Raw genomic sequence first — 23,945 nt, forward strand, 5'->3', positions numbered from 1 at the left:
TGTTGGCCCCCGTGGAGGTACTCACAGGTCCTGGCGTTGTTTTTGAGCTGGCCAGCGGGGTTGTGGTCATGCCGGGGTCTCGCGTTCCTGATCTGTAAACCTGGATCTGCAGGTGTGCGCTGGTCGGGCTCGCTGCATGGCCACAGGACGCTCTCAGGGCGCAGGAACGATGAGAGTTCTCCATCCTTCGGTGTGTTAGGTATAAATTCTTCACAGCCCCGTTTTCACTTTTTGGGTGGTCAGTTGGAGATGACCAGTCCTGCCCAGGCTGTCTTTGAGTCAAGATCCTCAGATCTTAGCCTCCTGAATAGCTAGGATTTACACGAGTGAGCCACTGGTGCCTGGCGCATCAATTGCTTTTTGCTGCTGTTTTGCTCATTCTCGTCATAGTTTATTGTTTTCTACCACTTCCTCCCTCCCCACCTCTCCAGTCACCGTAGTTCTTACCCGTTTCTCAGTGACTGCAGAAGCCTGCTTTTCATTTCTAGTCACTGCCACTTCCTCACAGCTGTGAAAACAACTGTTTCAGAGCATGTTAGGTGGTCAATGGCTCCCCATTCACACCCAGAAAAAGCCAAGCTCTGAAGGACTGGGTCCTGCCTCTTTCTAGCTTTATTTCATGGATCTCTGACAATTCTAAATGCACTTAGCTCTTCAACTTGGGGGTTTTGTGCCTGTTTCTCTCACTGAAAGCAGACTCCCTGGCTCTTAGCTTGTCATCCTTTTCATCTCTCAAATTTTAGCGCAGTCACTGCATAGAACTCACCCGAACACCTTATCCAAAGCACATCTATTTCTCCATTCTTCTGCTATTAAGAGTAATCTACTGTCTTGGGCCTCTCAGCCTGAGAACCTACCAATTACTCACCTGTTTGCCCTCATTTCTGGAATGTAAGACGATAAAGGTCTTATTTAGAATGGCACCCCAAGCCTAACACAGTACATTCATTCAGTTAATGGTTTTCCAGGATCACTTGTTTATTACTCTAATTTTACTTGAGGCATGAAGCTATGCGAAGTGCATTTTGGTGCTAAACTTCCTGCATCAAACCCCAGCTTCTCCATTATTTGTGATGGATTACTTACCTCATTGTGTCAGCATTACTAACTGGGGATTAGAGTGTCAATAGCACATAGGATTACTGCCTACTGTATAGACTAATCCTGTAATTTTGACAGAACTAAACTCACAGCCTGGGTGCTGTCCCTGACTCTTTGGCTTAAGGCTAGTATTGTCCACACCGCCACTTCTGGCTTTTTTGGTGATTTACTGGAGATGAGTCTTACAGACTGTCTTGCCTAGGGTTGGCTTTGAACTGCAATTCTCAGATCTCAACTTTTTTTTTTTTTTTGCTGGTCCTGAGGCTTAAACTCAGGGCTTGGGGGCTGTCCTTGAGTCTTTGTGCTCAAGGCTAGTGACCTACCAATTGAACCACAGCTCTAATTCCAGTTTGTTTGTTTTTTTGAGTAGTTTATTGGAGATAAGAGTCTCACTGGGACTTTTTAAGCTGGTTACAAACTGCTATCCTTGTATCTCAGTCTCCTGAGTAGCTAGGATTACAGGCATGAGACACTGGCACATGACTCTTAACCTCTTGAACATCTAGGATTGTAAGCATGAACCACTGGCTCTGGGCTTTTTTTTTTTCCGGTCGTGGGGCTTGAATTCTGGGCCTGGGCGCTATCCCTCAGCTCTTCAGCTCACTCAACCACTTGAGCCACAGCGCCACTTCCAGCCTTTTCTGTTTATGTAGTGCTGAGTAATCGAACCCAGGCCTCATGCATGTGAGGCAAGCACTCTACCACTGAGCCACCTTCCCAGTCCCTGGGCTTGATTTTCATCACTAAATATAAAAACTTTCCTTCAAGCAGTTCCCCAGCCCCTTGATGTTAAGTACACAGAAACAATGTTCTTTTGATAATTTTTGAATAATTTTAATTTTTTTTACTGGTATTATAAAGATGATATACAGAGATGTTAGTTATACAATTCAGGTAAAGAGTACATTTCTTTTTGGACAATGTTACCCCTTCCCTCACTCTCTCCCAGTTTTTCCCTCCCACCACCCAGCCACAAGTTGTATATTTCATTTTCAACATGGTTTCCAATGAGTACAACTACTGCATCTTTTCACCTTTTGTCCCTCCATTTCTGTGCCCTCACCCCACCCTTCCAAAGACAGACAAATGAACAAAACAAAAGGAAAACAAAGAATCATCTCATTGAATGAGTATTTCTATGCACTTTGCCACTCAGGTTGGGGCTTCTTATGTTGGTCACACTGAGTTTTCAGACAGCATAGTGGACTTACCTGCTAGGACACAGATTTTCTTTGTTTATAAAGGTTAAAAAAAAAAGTTACTTGAATCCTAACATACTATTCTATCATCTGCATTATCCATAACAAAAGATTTCTCTAAAATACATTAAGTTAGTATTAACAGTTTTGTGTATGCCAGTACTGAGGCTTGCTTCTGACATTTTGGTGGCTAATTGGAGAGACAAGAGTCACTTGGACTTTCTTGTTTGGGTTGGCTTTGAACCTCAATCCACAGACCTCAGCCTACTTAAAGAGTAATAATTTTTAAAAATCTTAATCAGTAAGTAAACTGTTTCTAAAAGAAATAATGAAGGGATTGAATGGCTATTTCTCACTGATGAAGACTATTCAGACACCAGGCAGTTTTAAAAAGGGTAGAATTAATATTTTATTGTCATTTATAATCAGATAGCAGTTGGGTATATAGTTTCCATACTTCATACTTTTGTAAATTAAAAAAAATTACAAGTTTTCAAACAGCTGACTGGTTATGTTTTTCAGAAAATGTGATTACACTAATTCATTAATGGTGGCTTCGAGCTTTTCCTTATTAGCTCCAGAGAATTCTCCCACCTGTTAAGAGAATAGTGAACTGACATCAGACACAGATGTAAACATAAAGGAAGCACAGGCTGGGGGAGCATTCCCGAAAAATACAGATTGTTTTTTGGTCAGTCATGGGGCTAAACTCAGGGCATGGGGGTGCTGTCTCTGAGCTTTTTTTGGTCAAGGCTAGCACTCTACCTCTTTGAGCCACAGCGCCACTTCTGGCTTGCTAGTGGTTAACTGGAGATAAAGAGTCTCAACTGACTTTCCTGTCCAGGCTGGCTTCGAACCAGGATCCTGCAATTTCAGCCTCCTGAGTAGATAGGATGATTAGGTGTGAGCCACCAGCGCCTGGCCACAATGTGTAATGTACACAGGAGATGGAGATCTGAGGATCATGTTTGGAAGCCAGCCCTAGCAGGAAAAGTCTGTTAAGATTCTTATCTTCAATTAACCACCCAAAATCCTGAAGTAAAGCTGTGGCTCAAGTGGTAGAGTGTTAGTCTTGAATGAAAAAGGCCTGAATTCAAGCCCCAGTGCTGGCACAAAAAAACAAAACAAAGAAACAAAGGGAGGGAAATAACAATCAATAGTACTGAGAGAGGTCAGTTCTTTAATTTTAGATAAAGCAGAACTCCATCATTTTAAGGGTCCATTATTTTACTATCTACTCACGATTGATACACTGAGAGGCAGTATAGTAAGTCATGATATAATATGAAGCACTAATCGGGGATTTAGTGTCTATTTCTAATCAATTTTCAATTAAGGACAACATTATGTATTTAAATCAATGAAGTTTGAGTCACGTTTCAATATTCTCAAACAGTAGCATGCTTCATAGAGTCATTTCTTTTGTCATTTCCACCACATTAACCTCTTGTGCAATTCATTTTGTTAAAAAATCAGATGTACATACCTTCTCACCCTTTTTAAAAAACTGGAAGGTTGGCATGCATTTGACTTCACAGTCTGCAGCCACATCCTGGAGCAGATGGGAGGTGGAGAAAAGAGGAGAGAATAAAAACAATAACATGAGTACAAGGCTTTGATGGAAACAGCCCCCAAGCAGGTTCTTTTCCCTTTTATATACTATATATTTCTTTACTAGGGCATGTATAAATCAATATAATGAATGCAATGGCAGCGCAAAAGCCATACTGGTTATATCCTCAATTATCTATTTTTTGGGCAGGTACCAACAGGTATACAGCTACTAGCATTTGCTACTAAGTAAGTGATTTGGTACGTTGTTTAAGTTCTTGGAAAATTTGAGTATCATGAACAAGCACTGACAAATTCTGTCACTGGACTCAGGATTACAAATGAACTCTTCAGAATTCACTGCTCTTGTTTCTTCAGTTTTATGATGGAGAGGAGGGGACATGAATCCCAAGGTCTTAGCAGAAATACCCGGTTGCAATGATTTGAAGCCATAGCCTACTCATGTCAGGTACTGGAGTCATTGACACACCCAGATTATCAGATGCCAGATAATCTATGAATTTGCAAGGATATCATTGAAAAAGGGGAAAGGACAAATGCTCATAGGTAATGTTAATTGAGACAGACTGTTCTTATATTTTACTTTTGAAAATTAGTCACATCTTTATATATATATATTTTTTTTTGTTTGTTTGTTTTTTTAGTTAAAACTTCATTTCATTGAATAGAAGTGATTTTCTAAGGTTGACATAGGATTCTATCCATAATTCTCCACACTGGACTTTAAGCTAATTTCCAATTTATGTCTATAATATTGTGAACCATTCTCAGGTACATCCTTGGGGCAGAAATTTCCCAGGAGTACTGCTAGGATTTAGAGGATTTAAATTCTAATTTATATAATTATAATAAAATTATAATTTTTATAATTATAGAAGTAAAATCTGTGTTCAATGCAGAAAAGTTACCAGGAGCAAGCTATCCACATTCTTCATTAGCTACTGTTAACGTTTTGTTACTTAAGTACCTGAATATGCATCTGTCTTTCTGAAGCCCCCACTGAATGCACTGTCACACAATACACACACCATATAATGGACAGACAGACATTCCGCATGAAAACACATACATCATTTTCTTACATGCCACAGTAGTCCTGTGTTCATGCACAAGCATTTTAACCAATTCACTCATCAAGATTTTCCCTAATGGAAACATGTTCAATCTTCATCTCTACACACTGGTTTAATTCCCCATCAGCCCTAGATACAGAATTGCTGAGACAGTGTGCTTATTTTACAGTCCCAAGTATTTCCTAAGGAATTTCTAATTGTTCACCAGTATTTATGATGATTCTTACCCCCTTGGTGTGTGTAATCAAATCCATCAGCCCTGCCCTACCCTACCTCCTCCATCAAAAACTCCAGGCCCATTTTCTCAATGACCAAAGAGAAAAAGGTGAGAAGATAATAGGAGAAAGTGTGTTTCCGGCATACCCCCTCCCCTCAAAAGAAGGAAATAGAGATGCAATAACTTAACTGTATTTGGTTATTAATATATGGTTATGCAGCCTTCACCTAAATTTATTATCCTTATCATTTAAAAGCAGAAAGCTAGCCTATTCTGGTGATATCTCCACTTCCTTTTTTATTTTTTGTAAATAATTACATATAGATATTCTCATTTTAGAGAATGCCCAAGTGATAAGAGAGTTTTGAGCAGTGCATAGCCATACGGCCATGCCCCCTAGGACCCAGAATATTCCTTCCTCTGATGCTTTATAGTCAAATTCTATCTGATTCCAAGTCCAGCCAATGGTCATTTGTTTTCCAAACTTATCAGCCAGTCGCATATTTTTCAGTATACAAAAAGACTACACTTAACCCTATGAAAAGAAATTTCATTGGTTTCTAAGGTTAGCACTCCAGCCCAAATTAATTTTATTAACTCATTCATGGCTCCTCTAATCATGGCATTCCGAAAGGTTCCAAAACCCACGAAATTACTTTGTGTCTTAGAGTATAAAATTTTCCTTGTATAACTTATTATATATCCAGGCCTTCTAATGGTCCATTACACCTGCAAGGTAATTCCTTCCTATACGCATGTTTATGGCTCCTTCTGCAAGTCTCTTGTCTTAAGCTTCCATGAAGTACACCCCACTGTACACCTGTTTAAAGTGACCCTCTAGCACCTTCATGTGGTATTCCAAGCTTGCTAAGCAAAGAGTAACTTTGGGAAGTAGCTGAGGGCAAGTGTGATGATCTGACAATTAACTTAGAGCAAAGCCAATGAGCCAGGACTGGAACATAGCCCTTTAAGGCAACATCATGTAGTCTTAATACCTTCTGTCCCATGAGGGCTAAGGTGCTCCATGGAGAACAGGCTCTATCAGGTGAGGGGTCTTTGTGAGAAGCAAGGCTATATGTTGAAAACCTGATGTGTACCCACTGTTAAGTCAGCATCTTCTAAGTGTGGTGGCAAGAGCAAAGTGAGTGAGCCAGACTCCCTCACTTGCAGTCTTGGCTCTATGGCTCCAAGGGTAGCCTGTCTGTGTGGGCCTTGGTCACCTGAACCTTTATCTGCTTGTATGTTGATTTAAGGATGTCATGTACATAGCTCCTGACATTTAGATTTAAGCCCACAATTATTCCAATTACCTGTTATTCTGAAGTACAACATTTCTGATAGGGCTGTAGCTCTAGTACCCCTTGACATTTATGGGAAAAAAGCACAGTGCAATTCAGAGAAAAAGGCCCACAGGTGCAGCTCAGTGGTATCTGCAACTCCTAACTCCATACCTGACAGTCATCCACGTCGACTTCAAGGAACATCACATTGGGATACTTTTCAGAGAGGGCCTGGAGAGGTTTAAGTGAAAAATTTGAAAAGATTTAGAACTGGCAAATGACAGTTCAATAGACTCAAGCTTCTTCAGTAGAATCTTAATGTAAGTAGAGACTAATAATAATAATAATTAAAAAAAATCGCCAAACCCTTTAATAACCATCCTCCTTGCCACCAACTAGAAATCACCCATCTTTCCTACTCACGTGAAAGAAAGGCTTGATCATTTTGCAAGGCCCACACCACGTGGCTGAAAAGTCAACTACTACAAGTTTATCTCCTGCAGCATCCAAGGCTTCTTGAAAGGCATCCTGAAAATGGGGCAAGAGAAGCTTAGGTTCAATAGTTTCCTTTCCAAAACCACAGAGACTTGACAACACAAAGCACAACTGTTAATAGGATCTACTTTTCACTTTGCCTTCCACTCCCATACAGGCCAAATATCTTAAAAAAAATTCTACCTATCCTTGGCGCTATTACATTTGCTAAGATGAAACAGGATACATGGTTAGAACATACTGGTGTTTGTACCTTCAGGATTGTTTTACAAAAATTTTGACAATCAGGTAAATTATATTCAACAAACTAAGTATAAAAAAAAAGAAAAGAAAATATAGGCATTGACACTAAAAAGTGTTAAATCTAGGTAAATGGTAGAAACTCATTGAAATCTTTTTTTTGTTTTTGTTTTTGTCAGTCATGGGGCCTGAACTCTGGGCCTGGGCGCTGTCCCTCAGCTCTTCAGCTCAAGGCTAGCACACTACCACTTGAGCCATAGTGCCACTTCCAACTTTTTCTGCTTATGTGGTACTGAGGAATCGAACCTAGGGCCTCATGCATGCAAGGCAAGCACTCTACCCTCATTGAATTCTTATGGATCAATAATAGTATAAGTGAAATACAATGACTTAAACACACTACTTTGGGAGTATATGCCAAAAGTGCTTTCAAATACAAATGCTGAACTGACCTTCACTGAGTCCCAACACACAATCAGTAGACATTACTGTGTGTGTGTGTGTCAAACTTTGTCTTTTGTCCCTTAGCTCAAAACTATGCTCTCACTGGTCAGTAAAGGAAATCATAGCAAAAGTTCCTCACCAAAGTAAATTTCCTTATATCTTATTCTATGTAAGAAACATTTCAAAGAAAATTGCCAGCAAAATGATCAAGAAATCCCTCTGGCTAACCTGAATTATTTACTCATTACTAGGAACCTAGCATTCTAGTAACAAGGGACTTATTTTAACCACAATTAGTTCAGTGAGGATCAAAATGCAAACTGGGGCAAGAAAGAGATCAAAACACACTGCTGAAGTCTAGGGTTTCTTCAGGCAGGGGAAAAACCCTCAAAACTTGGTTTATATGAAATTAATATTCCTTTCCTTCCACAAGAATCATATGAGATTTGGTCCAGCAAAAGAAAACTCCAGGTAACCACCCCCCCCCACTCTCTCTCCCTCTTTCCACCACCACTACCATCAATAATGAGTTCCTGTGAAGTGTGGTTACTTTTCTAGATTTTTAATTACTTTGTGATTTTGGAGAATCGGGGAGGGCTGGCAATGACCTGGTGATTTGTCCAGTTATACAGGTCCATCAACCCACCTTTGGCTGTGAGAAGAGGTGACAGGAGAGCAAGGGTTGGGGATGCCACAGGAAATACATTTAAAGTATGAAAACAGACCATCACTATGATTTTTTGAAGGTTGGGCCAACCAGTCTTTTCTTTTTTTCCTTCTTTCTTTTCTCCTTCCCTTTCAAAATTTTGAGACAAGGTCATGTTATGTAGCCCAGGATGGCTTCAAACTTGGGATCCTTCTGCCTAGCTTCCTGAGTACTGTGATTACAGGCATGGGCTACCACACCTGGCTCAACCATTCTTTTCTGCAAGACAAGTAACATGGTAAAAAGGTCAAGCAGGGACTATGTCTGGTCTGGCAGAATTTTAATTTTGGAATGTGGTGAACCTTCAATCAAAACTGGAGTTTCACTTTCAAGATAGAACACACTGTGTTGCAAATATGGTCAAGGTTCTCCAGAATAGTTCTGAGTTGAATACAAGCAAAATTCCCAGAAACTCCATTAGGATTGACCAATGTTCCCCATCACTAATACAAATCATTCATCTGGAAATAAAATGAGGTAGTTGGAGTAGATACCTAAATGCTTAGCGTGTTATACATGTATGAGTTAAGTAAACAGGAGGGAGCTGTCACTCTTTTTGTGTGCCCGGGTGCTGTCACTGAGCTTTTTCCCCCCCAAGGCTGGTACTCTATCACTTGAGCCACAGCTCCACTTTTGGCTTTTGGGGGTAGGGGTGTCGTTAACTGGAGATCAGAGTCTCACAGACTTTACTGCCTGGTCTGGCTTTGAACCTTTCAATCATCCTATCTCAGTCTCCTGAGCAGCTAGGATTACAGGCATGAGCCATCAATGCCAGGCTGTCATCCTTAAAGGAAAAACAAAAAACGCACAGGCAATCCAGTCCAGGTTGAATACTCGCTTCTTGGTCATCACACTGACAGCTCATTTTCCCACTCTTGTTGGGAACAGATCCCACTGCCCCTGAACTACCCACACAGAGTGTCAGACATGGCTGTGGATAGCGAAATGCATCAATTTTGGCCAAATCTGAAATGTATTCAATACATGTATATAAATTCAATACTTGTTTAATCAGATTAATTAGCTTCTGATTGATGGCTCTGGAAACTTCCCGATCAACTGCTGCCAGGGCCACTGGGACCCAAACTCCTATATTTTCCTTACTGGAAAGGACCACACCCTGAACAACTCAAAGACAGAAGATTCCACCACAAGCTTCAGGAACCCACACCAGCTTTGTATGTGTTAGGGGATGGGATTCTAAGCAAACCAACATAGGCCAGGCAAAGGTCTTCATCTCTAGTGGGCTCTTTACTGAGAGGCCCACCCTCCCTCCCTTTCTAGGCAGGCTGCTTCCTCACAAAGTTAAGGGTGAGGACTCACTATTAAAGAAAAAACAATTTTTTTTTCATGCCAGTCCTGAGGCTTGAATTCCAGGCCTGGGTGCCGTCTCTAAACCTTTTTGCTCAAGGCTAGAATTCTACCACTGGAGCCACAGTTCCACTTCTGGATTTTGGGTGATTAGAGATAAGAAGGATCTCACACTTTCTGGCCAGGGCTGGTTTTGAGCTTTGATGTTCAGATCTCAGCCTCCCAGGTAGCTAGGATTAGGAGAGGCGCCTGGCTAAGGATTTTAAAAACTATAAATCAACAAATGAGAAGGCTTTGGTTTTTATCATAAAAGCTCACATAATTTAAATAATGAAGACTCCAGAAAGACAACCATTAAGGACAGCACGAGATCAGACTGACAGCATGTGAGAGAAAATGTTATCAATGAAGTAACAAAAGGATCCTATACCATCATAGACATTGTAACATCATTCACTTGTTTCTGGAGCCCATTCAGCACCGACAGGTGTTCAAGACCAGTGAGTGAGCATCCAACTTTCCCTCCGCTTTCCAGAAGTGAGGGAGCACTGGCGGGGTGGGCACACCCTTTGCCAAGGGTCTTCCTTCCATCAACTTTCCCCCGTTCGCTTTCTGACTTTGCCGTGTAACAGACCTTTCTCGAGTGGCGCGGTTCAGCAGACACTGAACGACACCTGGACGATAGTCGGCTCACAATAACTTCGGAATATGGAACACTCTTCCCCCCACCAGGGTTTTGGTTTTGGTTTTGGTTTTTAATTTTAAATTAAAGTCTAAAGTCTCATACAGAAGGCCAAGGCCGGCTGCTCGTGTGTGTGTGTGTGTGTGTGTGTGTGTGTGTGTGTGCGCGCGCGCGCGAGTGTGTGGTGTGTGTGTGTGTGTAGGGGGAGACCCGCTCTGGTTTTTCGGCCAAACTCTGGGTGAATCACACGTGGGTAGGACAGCGAGGCCCCTGGGCCCAGCCTCGGGGACTGAGTCATTCTAATGCCAGCGCTGCCGGAAACGCGCCCTGCGCCGCAGGAGGAGGAGTCCCGCGGGCGCGGCCTGGACCTCACTTCCCCGCAGCCACCTGGGGGCACGCGCAGGAGGGTCCCCAGTTGGGACCCGCCCCCCCCCCGAGCACCTAGACAGCACCGCGTCATCGGAGGAGCCAGTGAGTGCAGGGCGATCCTGAGATCTGCGGCCTGGACTTGCTCCCAAGAGGACTCACCCCACCCCGTGCGGCCGGATCTCCCGGCGGGGACCCCGCGCCTTCTCCAGGGGGCTCTCCATCTCCTTCTTTGCCAGACCGCCAATCAGGAGATAGAAGGGAGTGGGGGTGGGGGCGCTGGACCCGCTCCGTTCCCCCGCCTTCCCGGCTGGGGTGGCGGCGGTGTGAGAGATGCAGTAGTGAGGACCCCCGGGAGCTCCCCGGGCGCGTGCGCCTCCAGGGCGCGGGCGGCGGGCACCGCGACCCCGCCCTCCAGGGGGGGAACCCCCCAGGCTCACCCTCCCTACCTCCGGGCATGCTCGACAGCCTCGCTGCGGCGCAGGCCCCCGAGCTCCTCGCGGCCCCAGGCCGAGCCACCTTGTCCCTTTCTCCCCAAGCCCCGGAGGTGAGGAGCGGCCTCCCCAACACCTCCAGACCGTGGCCTTCTCCAGTTACGGAGGCTGCGCGACCCGCCCTGGCCTTCCCGAGGAGCACTTACCTTGCTGTCGATCTGCTTCACCATCTTGGCTGCTGTGGATGAGTTGGAACGACTGTAAAAAGGAATGGAAGTGGATCCAAGGTACCGGACCGAGCTGGAGAGGAGCGCGCAGCCCGCCTTCCCTTTATAGCGACTGGGCGGAGCGCGGCGGGGCGGGGCGGGGTGCGCGCGCGCGCGCGGCGTGCACGTGACGGGAGCGTGCACGTGGCGGGGGCGCGCGCGCCCGCTAAGACTCCCGCGCCCGCCAAGGCTAGGCGGCAGGCTCCGCCCCCCAAACCTTGAGGCGGTGGAAGGGCGGGGCCTCCTCAGGGGGCGTGGTCAGAGTGGCGCGGGGTGGAGCCCTGGGCACGTCTCACGCTCAGCCGGGAGCCCCTAGGCGCCAACGTCGCGGGTGGGGGAACGGGAGTGGACCCCGTGCGCAGTCGGGGCGTCCTTGCGGTGTGAGAACCGCGGCGGGCCGGGCGACTCAGGATCCCCGGATCCCCGAGGTCGCTGCGGGCGGAACCGCATCCGGCCGGGCCTTCGTCGGACGTATCTAGACTGGAGATGAGGGTCAGGCCCAGGACGGCGCTGGCAGGGCGGGATTCCTCGCCGGGGCCGACGGTGCACACCGCCCCCCCCCCCTCCCCGCCTCGGCCAAGTGCTGAGTAACGGTGACTAGGCCACCTTCCTTCCCGGATCTGCCCCGGGCCGGCTCCGTGTTTCCTCCTTCTCCTTCCGCTTTCCCCGGAGGTGGCCGAGTGACCCCGCACTCGGGTGCACGCCGAGGTCGCTGGAGAGGCCACCGGCTTCCCGGGTAGTTCACGCAGCCGGGACCCCGGGCGGGCCCGGCCCCGGGGCTCGCCGCAGCACCGGCCTCCTCCTCTCCTTGGAGATGAGGACGGAGTGCTCGGCGGTGCTCGGCCGGTGGGCAGCACCGAAGGCTGTGGCTGCTCGTTAGCTCTAGGCTTGGGGCAGCTTTCGGGGGCCGCACGCGGCACCCGCGGAGGACGCAGTGTCTGGACCCGGGGATGCGCGTGCCGTGCGGCCTGGAGGACTGAGGGTGAGGAAAGACGGTAGCTGGCGGTGTGGATGGGAGGCCTAGTCCACAGCCGCCCGCAGAGGAGTGGTATGGGTGGAGGGAGAGGAAGGGGGAGGGAGATGGGAGCCGGAGGTGGGAGGGGAGAGAGGCTGGGCCTGAGTAGTCCCGGGTGAAGCTACATTTGGGGGTGATTGTCTGGGGAGAGGGTGGTGAAGCCACTTCCTGGAACCCTCCATTCATCACCTCCCAGCCCCTGACTTCCTTCTCTTTGCTCTTTCAGACACTGGGAGGAAGGGAGAACAGAGATTTTTGATGCAAAGAGGATGGAAGGGTTTTGGATATGGGTGAGGTGCTGTGCCGAACAGGGGTAGATGCTAAGGACAGCCCTAAACAGTGCAAACAAAAACCCCCAGGACTGTTGGGGAAGAAAGCGACTTGCTTTTTCTTTTTTTCTTTTGCCTGTTACCCTTAGCTGCTTCTACTCAAGGCTAGTGCTCTACCACTTGAGCCACAGCGCCACTTCCGGTTTTTTCTGCTTTTGTGGTGGTGAGGAATCGAACTCAGGGCCTCAGGCATGCTAGGCGAGTACTCTACCACTGAGCCACCTTCCCAGCTCACTCCCTCCCCCCTCTTTTTTTTTTTTAATGTTAGTATGAAGGTGTTCAGAGGGGTTACAGTTATGTAAGTCTAGTACATTTCTTTTTGGCCCATGTTACCCCTTCCCTCTTCCACTGCTGCATTTGTTCACCCTTTTCTAACTCGCTTTTCTACCATTGAGTCTTAAGTCCAGCAGCATCCCAGCTTCCTGGCTTACCTGACTTTGTATAGGCATCGACAACAAGGGTGGAGCCACCCCTAGCAAGCTTCTCTGGAGACCTCCCAAATGCCCACTGAAAGCTGCAGAATGTACTGCCCTCCTTTCCCCTCCACAGGACCAGTACAGATTAGATAAAGGGATGTTACAAATACAAAGAACAGAGAATAAGGAACTGGGAGGCTGGAGCTTGTGTCAGTTCTGGACTCTGCAATTTACTTCCCTGTGTGCCTGCACATTTAGTAGCTGGTAACTCCATGCCAGACTAAATGGCCTTTTGGTGCCCCAATTTCCTCATCTGTAAAACAGGGCAATACTAGCTAGGAGCAGGTACCTCATGCCTGTAATCCTAGCTACTCAAGAGGCTGAAATCTGAAAATTGTTGTTGGAAGTCAGCTCAGGTGGGAAAGTCTGTGAGACTGTCCAATAACCACTGGAAGTGGAGCTGTGGCTCAAGTGGTAGAGCTCTAAGCCTTGAGCCAAAAAGCTCAGGAACAGCACTCAGGCTCTGAGTTCAAGCACTAGGACAGGCACACACACACACAAACAAAATGGTAATACTTTAGCTATTGTCAGTGTTGGGTGAGCTAAGAAACTATAGGATATGTAATATGCTACAGAACTATGCAGGCTATTACATGGAATGAAGTCAGCTGATAAGATGGAGAGTCAGGGTGGATAAGAAGGCTGTAAAACAGGTGCTAAGTCTTAAGTGACTCAAGTAATCAGGAAGCTATCCTTGTAAGTCTCAAAGGAAAAGTTACTTGTTTTCTTTTTCCTCCTAGAGTAGAAGAAAAATGGTTTTGGGCCTGGTCCTAAGAAGCAAGGGTCCCTGCCTGCAGGAACATAGGAAACAACCTTTAGGATTTCATTTGTAGCAAGAAAGTGACATTCTGTGGGGAAAGTGAGATGCAGGAGAGTTGTTTGGGACAGTGCAGAGAGGCAGAGCCCATTTGTGTGGTGTGGGGTCAAGAGGAGGAGAGAGAGGAAGAATTAAAGGCCTTCCTTGGGTGGATCAACTCCATTCGTTAATCAGTGCTGATAGCTGCAAGGAAATATAGCTCACACTGGTTTAATTTGTTTTTTTTTTTTTTTTTTTTGGTCAGTCGTGGAGCTTGAACTCTGGGCCTGGGTGCTGTCCCTCAGCTCTTCAGCTCAAGGTGAGCACCACTCTTTCACTTGAGCCACAGCATCACTTCTGGTTTTCTGGTGGTTTATTGGAGATAAGAGTCTCACAGATGGGCTGGGAAGGTGGCTCAGTGATAGAGCACTTGCCTTGCATGCCTGAGGCCCTGGGTTCGATTCCTCAGCACCACATAAGAAAAAAGAAAAAAGCCGGAAGTGGCGCTGTGGCTCAAGTGGTAGAGCGCTAGCCTTGAGCTGAAGAGCTGAGGGACAGCGCCCAGGCCCAGAGTTCAGGCCCCACGACTGGACCCCTCCAAAAAAAAAGAGTCTCACAGACTGTCCTGCCTGGGCTGGCTTTGAACCACGATCCTCAGATCTCAGCCTCCTAAGTAGCTAGGATTTCAGGCATGAGCCACCGAGGCCTGGCTTCACACTGTCTTAAACCTAAGAGAACTAGGAATTTGTATTGCCAGTCACTCCTAGGGCCCAAAGCTTCCACAGGAATGTACTTTGCCTAAGATGGTCTTCTTCATTGCGGAGAAGGAGTTAAGTGCTTGAACCATTCAGTTAGGCATAGGGGAAGTCCAGGAAGGTAGGAGAGAAAGAGGGAATAGACAGATGCTGGAGAACATAAAGGACATTTTCATGTCAAGCAGAGCAGAAATGGGCCATGGGATGGGGGAGTAGGCATCCATCTTCCTGGTGAGCAGTCAGAGGCTCCACATAGGAGTGGAGATCTAGGTCTGCTGTCTCTGTTCTGATGGCAACCCTGATTGGCAGAAAATTCAGCCATGGGGTAGTTGAAACAAGTTTTTCTAGATTACAAATTCTTTTTTTTTTTTTCTCTCTCTATCTAATTCAACAGAGCTGAGGGTGCTGGGTGAATACTTCAGTCTGGAATCCCTCTAAAAAGACATGCGGGAAGCACAGTGTTTTGATATGTATGTGATATGTATACATATATAATGTATTATATATATGATACATACGCATATACATATACACAAACTTATATGTACATATTACATGGAAGAAGCCAGCTTCTTACACTAAAGCTTATAAGAATACATTCAGAAGTTCCACAACAGGTCTAAACTGACAAAGTGAATCCATGGTGCTGGGATACGAAGACCTCAGAAATGAATAGGAAAACTTTCTAGTAGTTAAGTGATTCTACATATTTCTAAAACTCATGAAAAAATGCACTAACATGGATATATTTTATTTATGATGGGAACAAATTATACTTTCAGTAAAATTGAATAAGTAGTAAAAACCTGTTGTCTCTGAATACATATATTTTCCAGGTACAAAAACCACCCTGAAGGACTTGAGCATACATTTACAAGATAACAAAGATGAGATAAACTGAAACATGTAGGCATTAACAAATTATACAAATTGTAAGCAGGGGAAGCTGAAAGAGTCTATTTAAAAGTATATTGACCTTTGCTTTGGTACTTTTCAAACAGGATTAGATATCAGTGTGTTATATGTTAATATTATAGGTATTAACGCAGTCTTATGTCTTACCCTAAATCCAGATGCATGGAGAATTGCTGTATCAATCAGCTTTCCATCATGGTTACAAAATACCTCAGAGACACAGCTTATGAAGAGGAAAGGGTAATTTTGTCTCACAGGACTGGTAGAATAAAGCTGTTCACTCATGTTAGGTGGCTAAGAAGCAAAAAAAACGAACAGCTGCTTCCTAATATCCTCTTAAAGAGCATGTCCTCAGTGACTGAATTTTCTTCACACTAGAGCTGACCTAAAGGTTCTGTTTTGTCCCAATATTGCCATGGGCTGGAATCTAACCCTTGGACTCATAAGCTTTTAAGACCCAAACTGTAGCAGTCACTAAAGGAAAAATACCACGATAGAATTGGTTAGTTCTTTACAAAGGACCATTTTGGAAGACTCCTAGATAGCAATATTAATGCTTGAAGAGCTGTACAGGATAAGAATACTCATATCTCACGATCAGTGGAAATGTGAACATATCCACTCTAGCAGATTCTAGCCAATGTTCTAGTCAATATTGTAATACAGGCCTGAGCACTATCCCTGAGCTTCTTTTTGTTCAAGGGTAGCACTCTTACCACTTGAGCCACAGCTCCACTCTAGCTTTTTCTGTTTATGTGGTACTGAGTAATCAAACCTGGGGTTTCATGCATGCTAAGCAAGCACTCTATTACTAAGCCCCATTCTCAAGCACCCCTCCCCCCCAAAAAAACCAAACAACTTTAAATAGCACAAAAGGAAGAACTTTTTTGTTTGGGGTGTCTTAGGTATTGAAATCAGGGCCTCATGCTTGCTAGGCAGGTGCTCTTCCACTTGTGCCTCCAGCCCTTCTTTGCCTTGTTCCTTTCTCTTTGTCTTTTTCTTTTTCTATTTCCTTCCCTTCCTCCCTCTCTGCTTGTCTTCCTTTCCTTCCTCCTCCCTTTGCTTCTTCCTTCCCCAATACTGGGGGGTGGGGGGAGGAAGGGGCACTTTTCCTTAACTTTAAAGCTGAAGTCTGTTGCTAATCACTTGAGCCAAAGCTTTACTTCCAACTTTTTGGTAGTTAACTGGCAATAAGAGTCTGACTTTCCTGCCTAGGCATACTTTCAACTGCGATCCTCAGATCTCATTCTCTGGAGTAGTGAGGATTACAACAGTGAGCCACCAATGCCTAACTTGCCTTGGTTATTTTAAAGTTAGTTTTTCACATTATGCTTTTGCTGGCCAGGGCTTTGATCCTCCTATTTGTGCTTTTCTAGGTCACTGGGGATGACATGTGTAGATCACTGAGCTTAGTCACTGATTGAGATGGAGTCTCAAGAATTTTTAAACCCTGGCTAGTCTTGAACCAAAATTTTCCAGTCTCCACCTATCAAGTTGTTAGGATTATGGGCCTGAGCTATGGTGCCTGGCCGAGAATGACTTTGGTAATTGTTAAAGCCACAAATTAGTTCTTTATGATAGCTTTAACTTTCTGCTGATCAAAATCGACTATAGACAAATAGAGAATAAAATTCTCTTAAAGACTTAAGTTTCTGAAGTAAGGAAAGAAGAAAGAAACATCACTGACAGCTAGAGGTGTAGAGTGCTTGCTTAACAAGAACAAGGCCCTGGGTTCAAACCCAGTATCAATGAATAAATAAAGACTTAAAAAAAAAAAAAACCTGGCTAGTTCCTATCCTGCTTTAGCTCTGGTATTATCATTATCGTCATCATCGTTTTTATTAATTACTATTTTGTGTTGGTACTGGGGCTTGAACATAGGGCTTAAGCACTGTCCCATATTATTATTATTATTTTTTTTTTTTGCACTCAAGGCTGGCCATTTGATCTATAGCACTTCTTTGGCTGTTTGGCTGATACTTTTCAAGTTGGGTATTCTGGTACTTATAGCCCAAAGCAACCCGACTGGGTAAAGGATTCATGAATATATAAAGCATCTTGGCAAGCTTATCCCTTGCTGCATCTGAAACTTTAGCATAATCTTGTTTTGATAAATTAGAAATTATCATTATTATGCAATTGTGAGGCATAGATAAGTATTTAAATGAATACAACACAAACAATGAGAAAGCTGCTTCATTAGGCCAGAGAAAAAGCAGCTTGTAATTATTCTGGATTCTTGCTGCTTTCTGCATGAATACCCAGAGGATAGGGCAGTCATTCAGGGTGGAAGTACTCTCTGAGGAGAGAAACAAATATAAAATTCTGGAAAGGCCCACAGTACAAACATGAAGAGCATTTTAGGGAACACTCAACTCATGTGGGGGACAACTGGGGCTCTGGCCTGCCTCACAGTCATTCATTCCCACTTATTTTGGTATTGGTGCCTCAGTTTCCTTTGTACCACTCTCTCTACCTCATTGTCATCCATTGGTAGAAGCTGTGCAGGTATCACATCTGCTCCCTACCACTAGCCCCAAACTTGGACATATGCCTCAGGCTCATCACTCTATCCCACAAGAATGGAAGGAAAATCTTGCATTGACAAAGGGGCTCTCCATGGTGGCTGCACTGGAGATCTCCAGAGAGGGTGGAATCTTGTTCTTTCCCAAGGCTTGATTCTAGGTGCTTTCCCATGGCTTTGCCAAGGGCACTCTGATGGTCTGATTGTGGTTTGGTGTATCTAGTAGGGGCTTATGTCTTGGAAGTTGGTTCTCAGGGCAGTAATGCTGAGAGATGAAGTAGGGGAAGATGTAGCACCACCCTGGAAAGCATTAAGTGGCTTTTGTAGGACCCCAGTTAATTCCAGCAAGACTTTCTCCCCTCTTGTTAGCCTCCTGTTTCACCAAGTGCTAACCCTTTTACACACACACACAAACACACACGACTGCCGTGATGCTATCTTCTATGATGTAAGGTAGCCATGATGGCCTTCACTGGAACAGAGCGATATCTAAACACTATTGAATCTAAACACTGAACTAACAAAAAAAAAGTATCTTGTGTCACATACTTTGTTATCCTAAATGGAAAATGGGCTAACACTGTTCTGTTACATGCCCCCAAACATCTTTGTGATTCGCACCACCAAGAGATCCTTGAATAATTCCAAACATTTATGTTTATGTAGGAATTACTGTAATTTTCCATAGGCATGGATAGATGGATAAGCCTGATACAAATCTGTTTCTGTCATGAACCTAAAATCATAAAATCATTGATTAGAAAAAGCTTCTTGAGGACTAAAGTGTATTTTGTTTAATATTTATATAGCACATATTGCTTGCAAGGTATCATTTATCTGTCTCATCCTCCTTATGATCATCAACCAGTGTCACTGTTCTGTCTCCTTTCAGATTTTGAAACTAGGAAGCTTAAGTAACATGTTCAAAGTTGCACAGCTAGTAAACATCAGAGTTGTGTGTTGTCACAACAATGTAGATAATCTGACTTGAGTCTGTGTTCTTGTCTGCTGTGTAAAACTGGCTTCATTAGGAATCTGAGAATTGAACTATCTCATGAATGAGATTAGGTATATGTGAAAGCATCATAACAGTAGGAGTTCTGCCAGGCCTGAACCAGGAATATTGAACAGAGGTGTCTGAAAGCCCTTCGGAAATCCCTTTGGGTTTCAGCTGTATTTTTATGAGCCAAATAAATACTGCTTAGGATTTCCTAGGGGAAAGGATGCTCATCTGAGTAACTAGAAAGCATGAACCAAGCCCGAACACCTGCTTCTGTTTTTCTTTCCCTGTTGCTAGAGAGTAGGTGAATTGCTTGGATCAATTAGCAATTGTAATTCACACTAACTAGAATTAATTATAGAATTTTTACCTTTTTAAGCTTATTTCCATTAAAATTGCCCCATAAACCTGGAATGTTTAGAAGTAGAGGAAAAGGAAGAAACTGAGGATCAGAGCCTTATTTACAGTTGACTCAGCAATGAGTCATACCCTCCTCAGCATGAATTTTCTCAACCTACCATTATTAACTTAATAAATATCTGCATAATTATATACTCATTAACTCCAGGTATTGAGTACCTACTAAATACCAAGCAGTGTTCTGGGCATTCAGGAAAGGACAGTGAACAAGCAGACAGAACCTCTGCCTTCACGGTGTCGTATTCTAGGGGGGCTTATAACTGCCTACCATGCAGCCAGAAAACCCTAACCAGCTACCTGTGAAGGGCCCTGAGTCTTTAGGGGAGACATTGGTTGGCCTGGTCTTTCCAGAGGTGCCAGAGTAGAATATTAGTGGCCAAAGAGGTGTCATCTGCTGGGAGACAAAGAAGATTTGTTACTACATGTCTAAGATTTCACAAGCAGACGATTTGCTTCATGTATGCATTTCAGAAGTTTGATGGTGAGCTTATTACCATATCTCAGCATCTCTGAATGGAGATGTGTTTTATAAGCCATTATCTCTTATTAAAGCTGTCAGCTTGGGTAGTGGTCGAAATAGGTTTATGACCTGGATGATGTTGAACTTGACATGGATCTGTGTGTGTGTGTGTGTGTGTGTTAAGATCCCTGTTGACCTGATTTATAGCAGCAACACAGCCAACGATTACTGAATGTTTGCCAGAAACTTCAGTCCCCAAGCCTTGTAAAAGGCAAGATGTCAGTTGCCCGCCTTCCTTCTTTGTAAGAGTCAAATGTCAGTCGGGTGCTGGTGGCTCACACCTGTAATCCTAACTACTCAGGAGGCTGAGATCTGAGGATCTCAGTTCGAAGCCAGCCTGGGCAGGAAAGTCCATGAGATTCTTATCTCTTAGCCACCAGAAAACTGTAAGTGGTGCTGTGGCTCAAAGTGGTAGAGCGCTAGCAAAAAAGCTGAGGGACAGTGCTCAGGCCCTGAGTTAAAGTGCCACAACCAAAAAAATAAAAAGAGTCAAATATCAATCTTTGGGTGCTTCTTTCCTGGATGGACATTAGTATTCAGTTGAACCAAATTAGAATAAGTGCTAAAATAGCTACAAAAAAATCACTTGACCAATGTAGGCTTTCATAGACTTACCTGGGGAGGTTCTAGTTCAATCAAAGTGAAAATAAAACTATCGCAAGTATATTGTAAAAGCTTTAGAATTCCTAGGAGAGGCTCTAGAACAGGGGTGACAGGGTTATAAAAAGCCAAGGCCAGTGAGGACTTTGTTATGGTTGGGAAAATAATTTCAGTAATTGCTGCAGTTGAATTAGGCTAGGAATGAATAAGGACTAAGATTGAAGAGTGTCTTCAATGTGGAAGGCGTTCACTTGATGGCATCAGACTGTCCGACCACTCTATTTTTCCTGGGCAGCCAGCACTCTTGTGGCAGTGTATTCCCGAAGGTAGGTGCCTGGGCTGGGAGTGCATACTACATACAGGGTCTTGGTGGAAAATGTGGGAAGAGTAAGTTTTACCATTCTTCGCTGTCAAAATCCAACAGGGCCTCATGCGTGCTGGGCAGGCACCCAGCTTGTCTTAAACTCTGATTTTGGCTCGTTGCTTTTGAGGTAGAGTCTTGCTCCCTGCCCATGCACAAGCAGGGCTATAATCTACCTATGTTAAGTTTCTGGGTAGTTAGGATTACAGGCATGTATTATCCAGGAGTCTCATGAGCATTTTTCTTCCCAGGCAGGCCTGGAACTATGATTCCCAACAACCTCAGCCTTCCATGTTGCTAGGATTATAGGCATGAGCCACTGGTGCCCAGCTTCATTCTTTGCTGTATTAAAGTGACAACTTCTTGATTTTTTTTTTCTATTTGGTCATACTCCATTTGTGAATGATTAATGAAAGACATAATCAGTCTACTACTCACCTACAATGGTTAATTTTTTTTGTTACACCTTACCCTTCTGTGATTAAATATTGTCAGCTTTATGAAAAGCATTAAAACACCACGCAGTTTTAGAACTTGGGTTTATTTGGCTGTCTATAGGATGACTAACTGCCCTTTATTGCATTTTTTCCTGCAGTATTGTCACTGAACTCAGGGCCTGGTGTTTGCTAAGCAGGTGATCTCCCACTTAGGCCACTCCCCATGTCCTCTTGTACTTTATGGCAGAGGATGTTGGGGGAATACAGAAGAAGAGAAGAAGGAAGGAACAGCAGAGTGTGGCACAGGACTAATCATGACATCAAGAGGCTGAGGCTGGAGGATTCAGAGATTTTTTTTCTTTTTTTCTTTTTGGTGCCAGTCCTGGGGCTTGAACTCTGGGCCTGGCCCCTGCCCCCCCCCACCCCCCCAACCTTTGGCCTCTGTTTTAGCTCAAGGCTAGTGCTCTACGAATTGAGTCACAGCACTACTTCCAGCTTTTTCTGAGTAGTTTATTGGAGATAAGAGTTCCATGGACTTTCCCGCCTGGGCTGGTTTCAAACCGCAATCCTCATATCTCAGCCTCTTAAGTAGCTAGGATTACAGCATGAGCCACTGGTACCCAGCTAGATTTAGTGGTTTCTGTGTATCCAAGGCTAGCTTGTGCTTAGGCTACTTAGTAATATCCTGATACAAACAGGAAAGAAGGAAAGGAAACAAAGAAAAAGGGAAGGAAGTTAATATATTAAAGACATCTGTCTGGAAAGCTAGAAATGAAAACACAATTATCCTCATGTTCATGTACTTCATCCCATTGGATACTCTCAATGACTCTGGAGGTATTCATCATAACATGGTTTACAGATGAGAAAACTGAGCCCCAGGGTGGACCCTAGCTGAGCACTGGCTGAGTCACAGATGCAAACCTGGGTCTGTCTGACTTGAGTCTGAGTCTCCATTACTACATACTGCCCCCACAGGAAAGCTTTAAAACTGGCTGAATACAGTGATTAATTACCAACTCAATAGAGACAGAACCAGTTCCAACATGGAGTACATTCATTCCTTGGTGGTGCTGTATGTTTTGTGCCTGATTTTGGACAGTATAAGTTTTCACTCTCATAACATGAGTTGTGTAGAAGAATGTAGGCTTGTGAAATATAGAAACCATGTGATGTGTGAGTTATTCTGTGTTACAGACAAGATAGAGAATAATGCAGACAACTTTGATCCTTCTAACAAGACCACTTTGTAGATTATCAAAGATACTAGATTTGAGCACATTCTCTTTTCCATTGCTATCTACATATCCAGGTTGAAATAGAAATGGATTCTTGATTGCAGAGACCATGTGAAATCCTGTATGTAGTCATTCATGCACTAATTCCTCAAATCCATAGTTATTCTCTACTAAGTACCTGGCAATGTTCTGGGTACTGAACACACAAATGTGGAGAGCCAAGGCCTTTGTCTTTGGGAAGCTGGCTTTCAATGGAGACAGTCGTAGGGTTGCCAGACCTAGAAACAACTACAGGCAACTTGTAAATAATGCATAGTTAGGTTAAAAAGCTATCTCTGTTACATTGAAATTGAATAGAATTAGGCACCATGTATTTGATCTTAGGCAGACCTGGAAACACACCATTTTAGCAGAAAAACAGCTACTGCATCAGTGGACTTGCAGATATAATTTCCTAGCCAAGTGAAGGTTTCTTTATCTGGAAGAACGAAGGGAAGTTTTACAGAACTTATGATTGACTTAGGTGGATGGAGTGTCTCCTAGCTGATCTTAAAAGAAAAGCAATATTTGTTAGTCAGAAATGGGGAAAGAAAGTTCCAGAAGGAGGGAAGCACATATTATTTGAAAATACATTGGGGAGAGAATGGGCATTGGGGGTGAGGGAGTAAAGATAGAATCATGTTTTGAGACAGATGAATGACTTGAAACTTCATCCTATCCTCAGTAAGAAACCATTCCTGAAGCAGATTTGGCACATCTTTTTCCTCACTTTTAAAAATATAATCAGACTTTGCATAAGCAGCCTGTGGACATGGTCTAACATTTCTGAGAGAAAGAACTGAGCAGAAAAACTACAGGCAGCTTCCCATGCACCCACTTCTTGATTTCTTTTTAATCCTCTTTGAGGTAGGCAGGAGGAGAAAAGAGGGAGGGAGGAAGGGAGAGAAATGGCCAGAGGACACTTTTTTTTTTTCTTATGAATTCAGGCTCATGTTTTCCTTTACTTCTGAGAACTGTTTTCCCCTCCTGTTTAATATAAGGTGATAAGACATTGCGTTGTAAAAAGCATCTGCTTTATACACACAAAAATGATTAGATGATGTGACAAAAGGGCAGGCAGATGATTTGGATGGCTGGGTTTGGGAAGTAGAGGGCAAAGGAATCTTGGCAAAA

General features: G+C 44.1%; 1 protein-coding gene across 1 annotated transcript; it reads right to left on the reverse strand.

Annotated features, from left to right (window-relative positions):
* Positions 1 to 2,684: 2,684 nt before the first annotated feature.
* Positions 2,685 to 11,458, reverse strand: Txn (thioredoxin). The gene is made up of 5 exons (XM_070011483.1): positions 11,327 to 11,458; positions 6,866 to 6,970; positions 6,614 to 6,673; positions 3,787 to 3,852; positions 2,685 to 2,894 (listed from the first exon to the last, which is right to left on the reverse strand). Exons 1-5 carry the CDS (start codon positions 11,348 to 11,350, stop codon positions 2,832 to 2,834), a joined length of 318 nt encoding a protein of 105 aa, XP_069867584.1. The 5' UTR covers positions 11,351 to 11,458; the 3' UTR covers positions 2,685 to 2,831.
* Positions 11,459 to 23,945: the final 12,487 nt, after the last annotated feature.

The sequence above is a fragment of the Dipodomys merriami genome, unplaced genomic scaffold (assembly GCF_024711535.1).
Source record: "Dipodomys merriami isolate MVZ:Mamm:240054 unplaced genomic scaffold, mDipMer1.0.p SCAF_11, whole genome shotgun sequence".
In the NCBI taxonomy this organism is placed as follows: Eukaryota; Metazoa; Chordata; class Mammalia; order Rodentia; family Heteromyidae; genus Dipodomys; species Dipodomys merriami.

What these genes read in the sequence shown, in the direction of transcription:
- Txn (XM_070011483.1), bottom strand. Translation starts at nt 11,350, where the DNA reads ATGGTGAAGCAGATCGACAGCAAG. An exon ending in TGAAGCAGATCGACAGCAAG is followed by an intron (nt 6,971 to 11,326) that starts GTAAGTGCTCCT and finishes CCCCATTTTCAG; the next exon opens with GATGCCTTTCAAGAAGCCTT. An exon ending in TCGACGTGGATGACTGTCAG is followed by an intron (nt 3,853 to 6,613) that starts GTATGGAGTTAG and finishes CATCTGCTCCAG; the next exon opens with GATGTGGCTGCAGACTGTGA.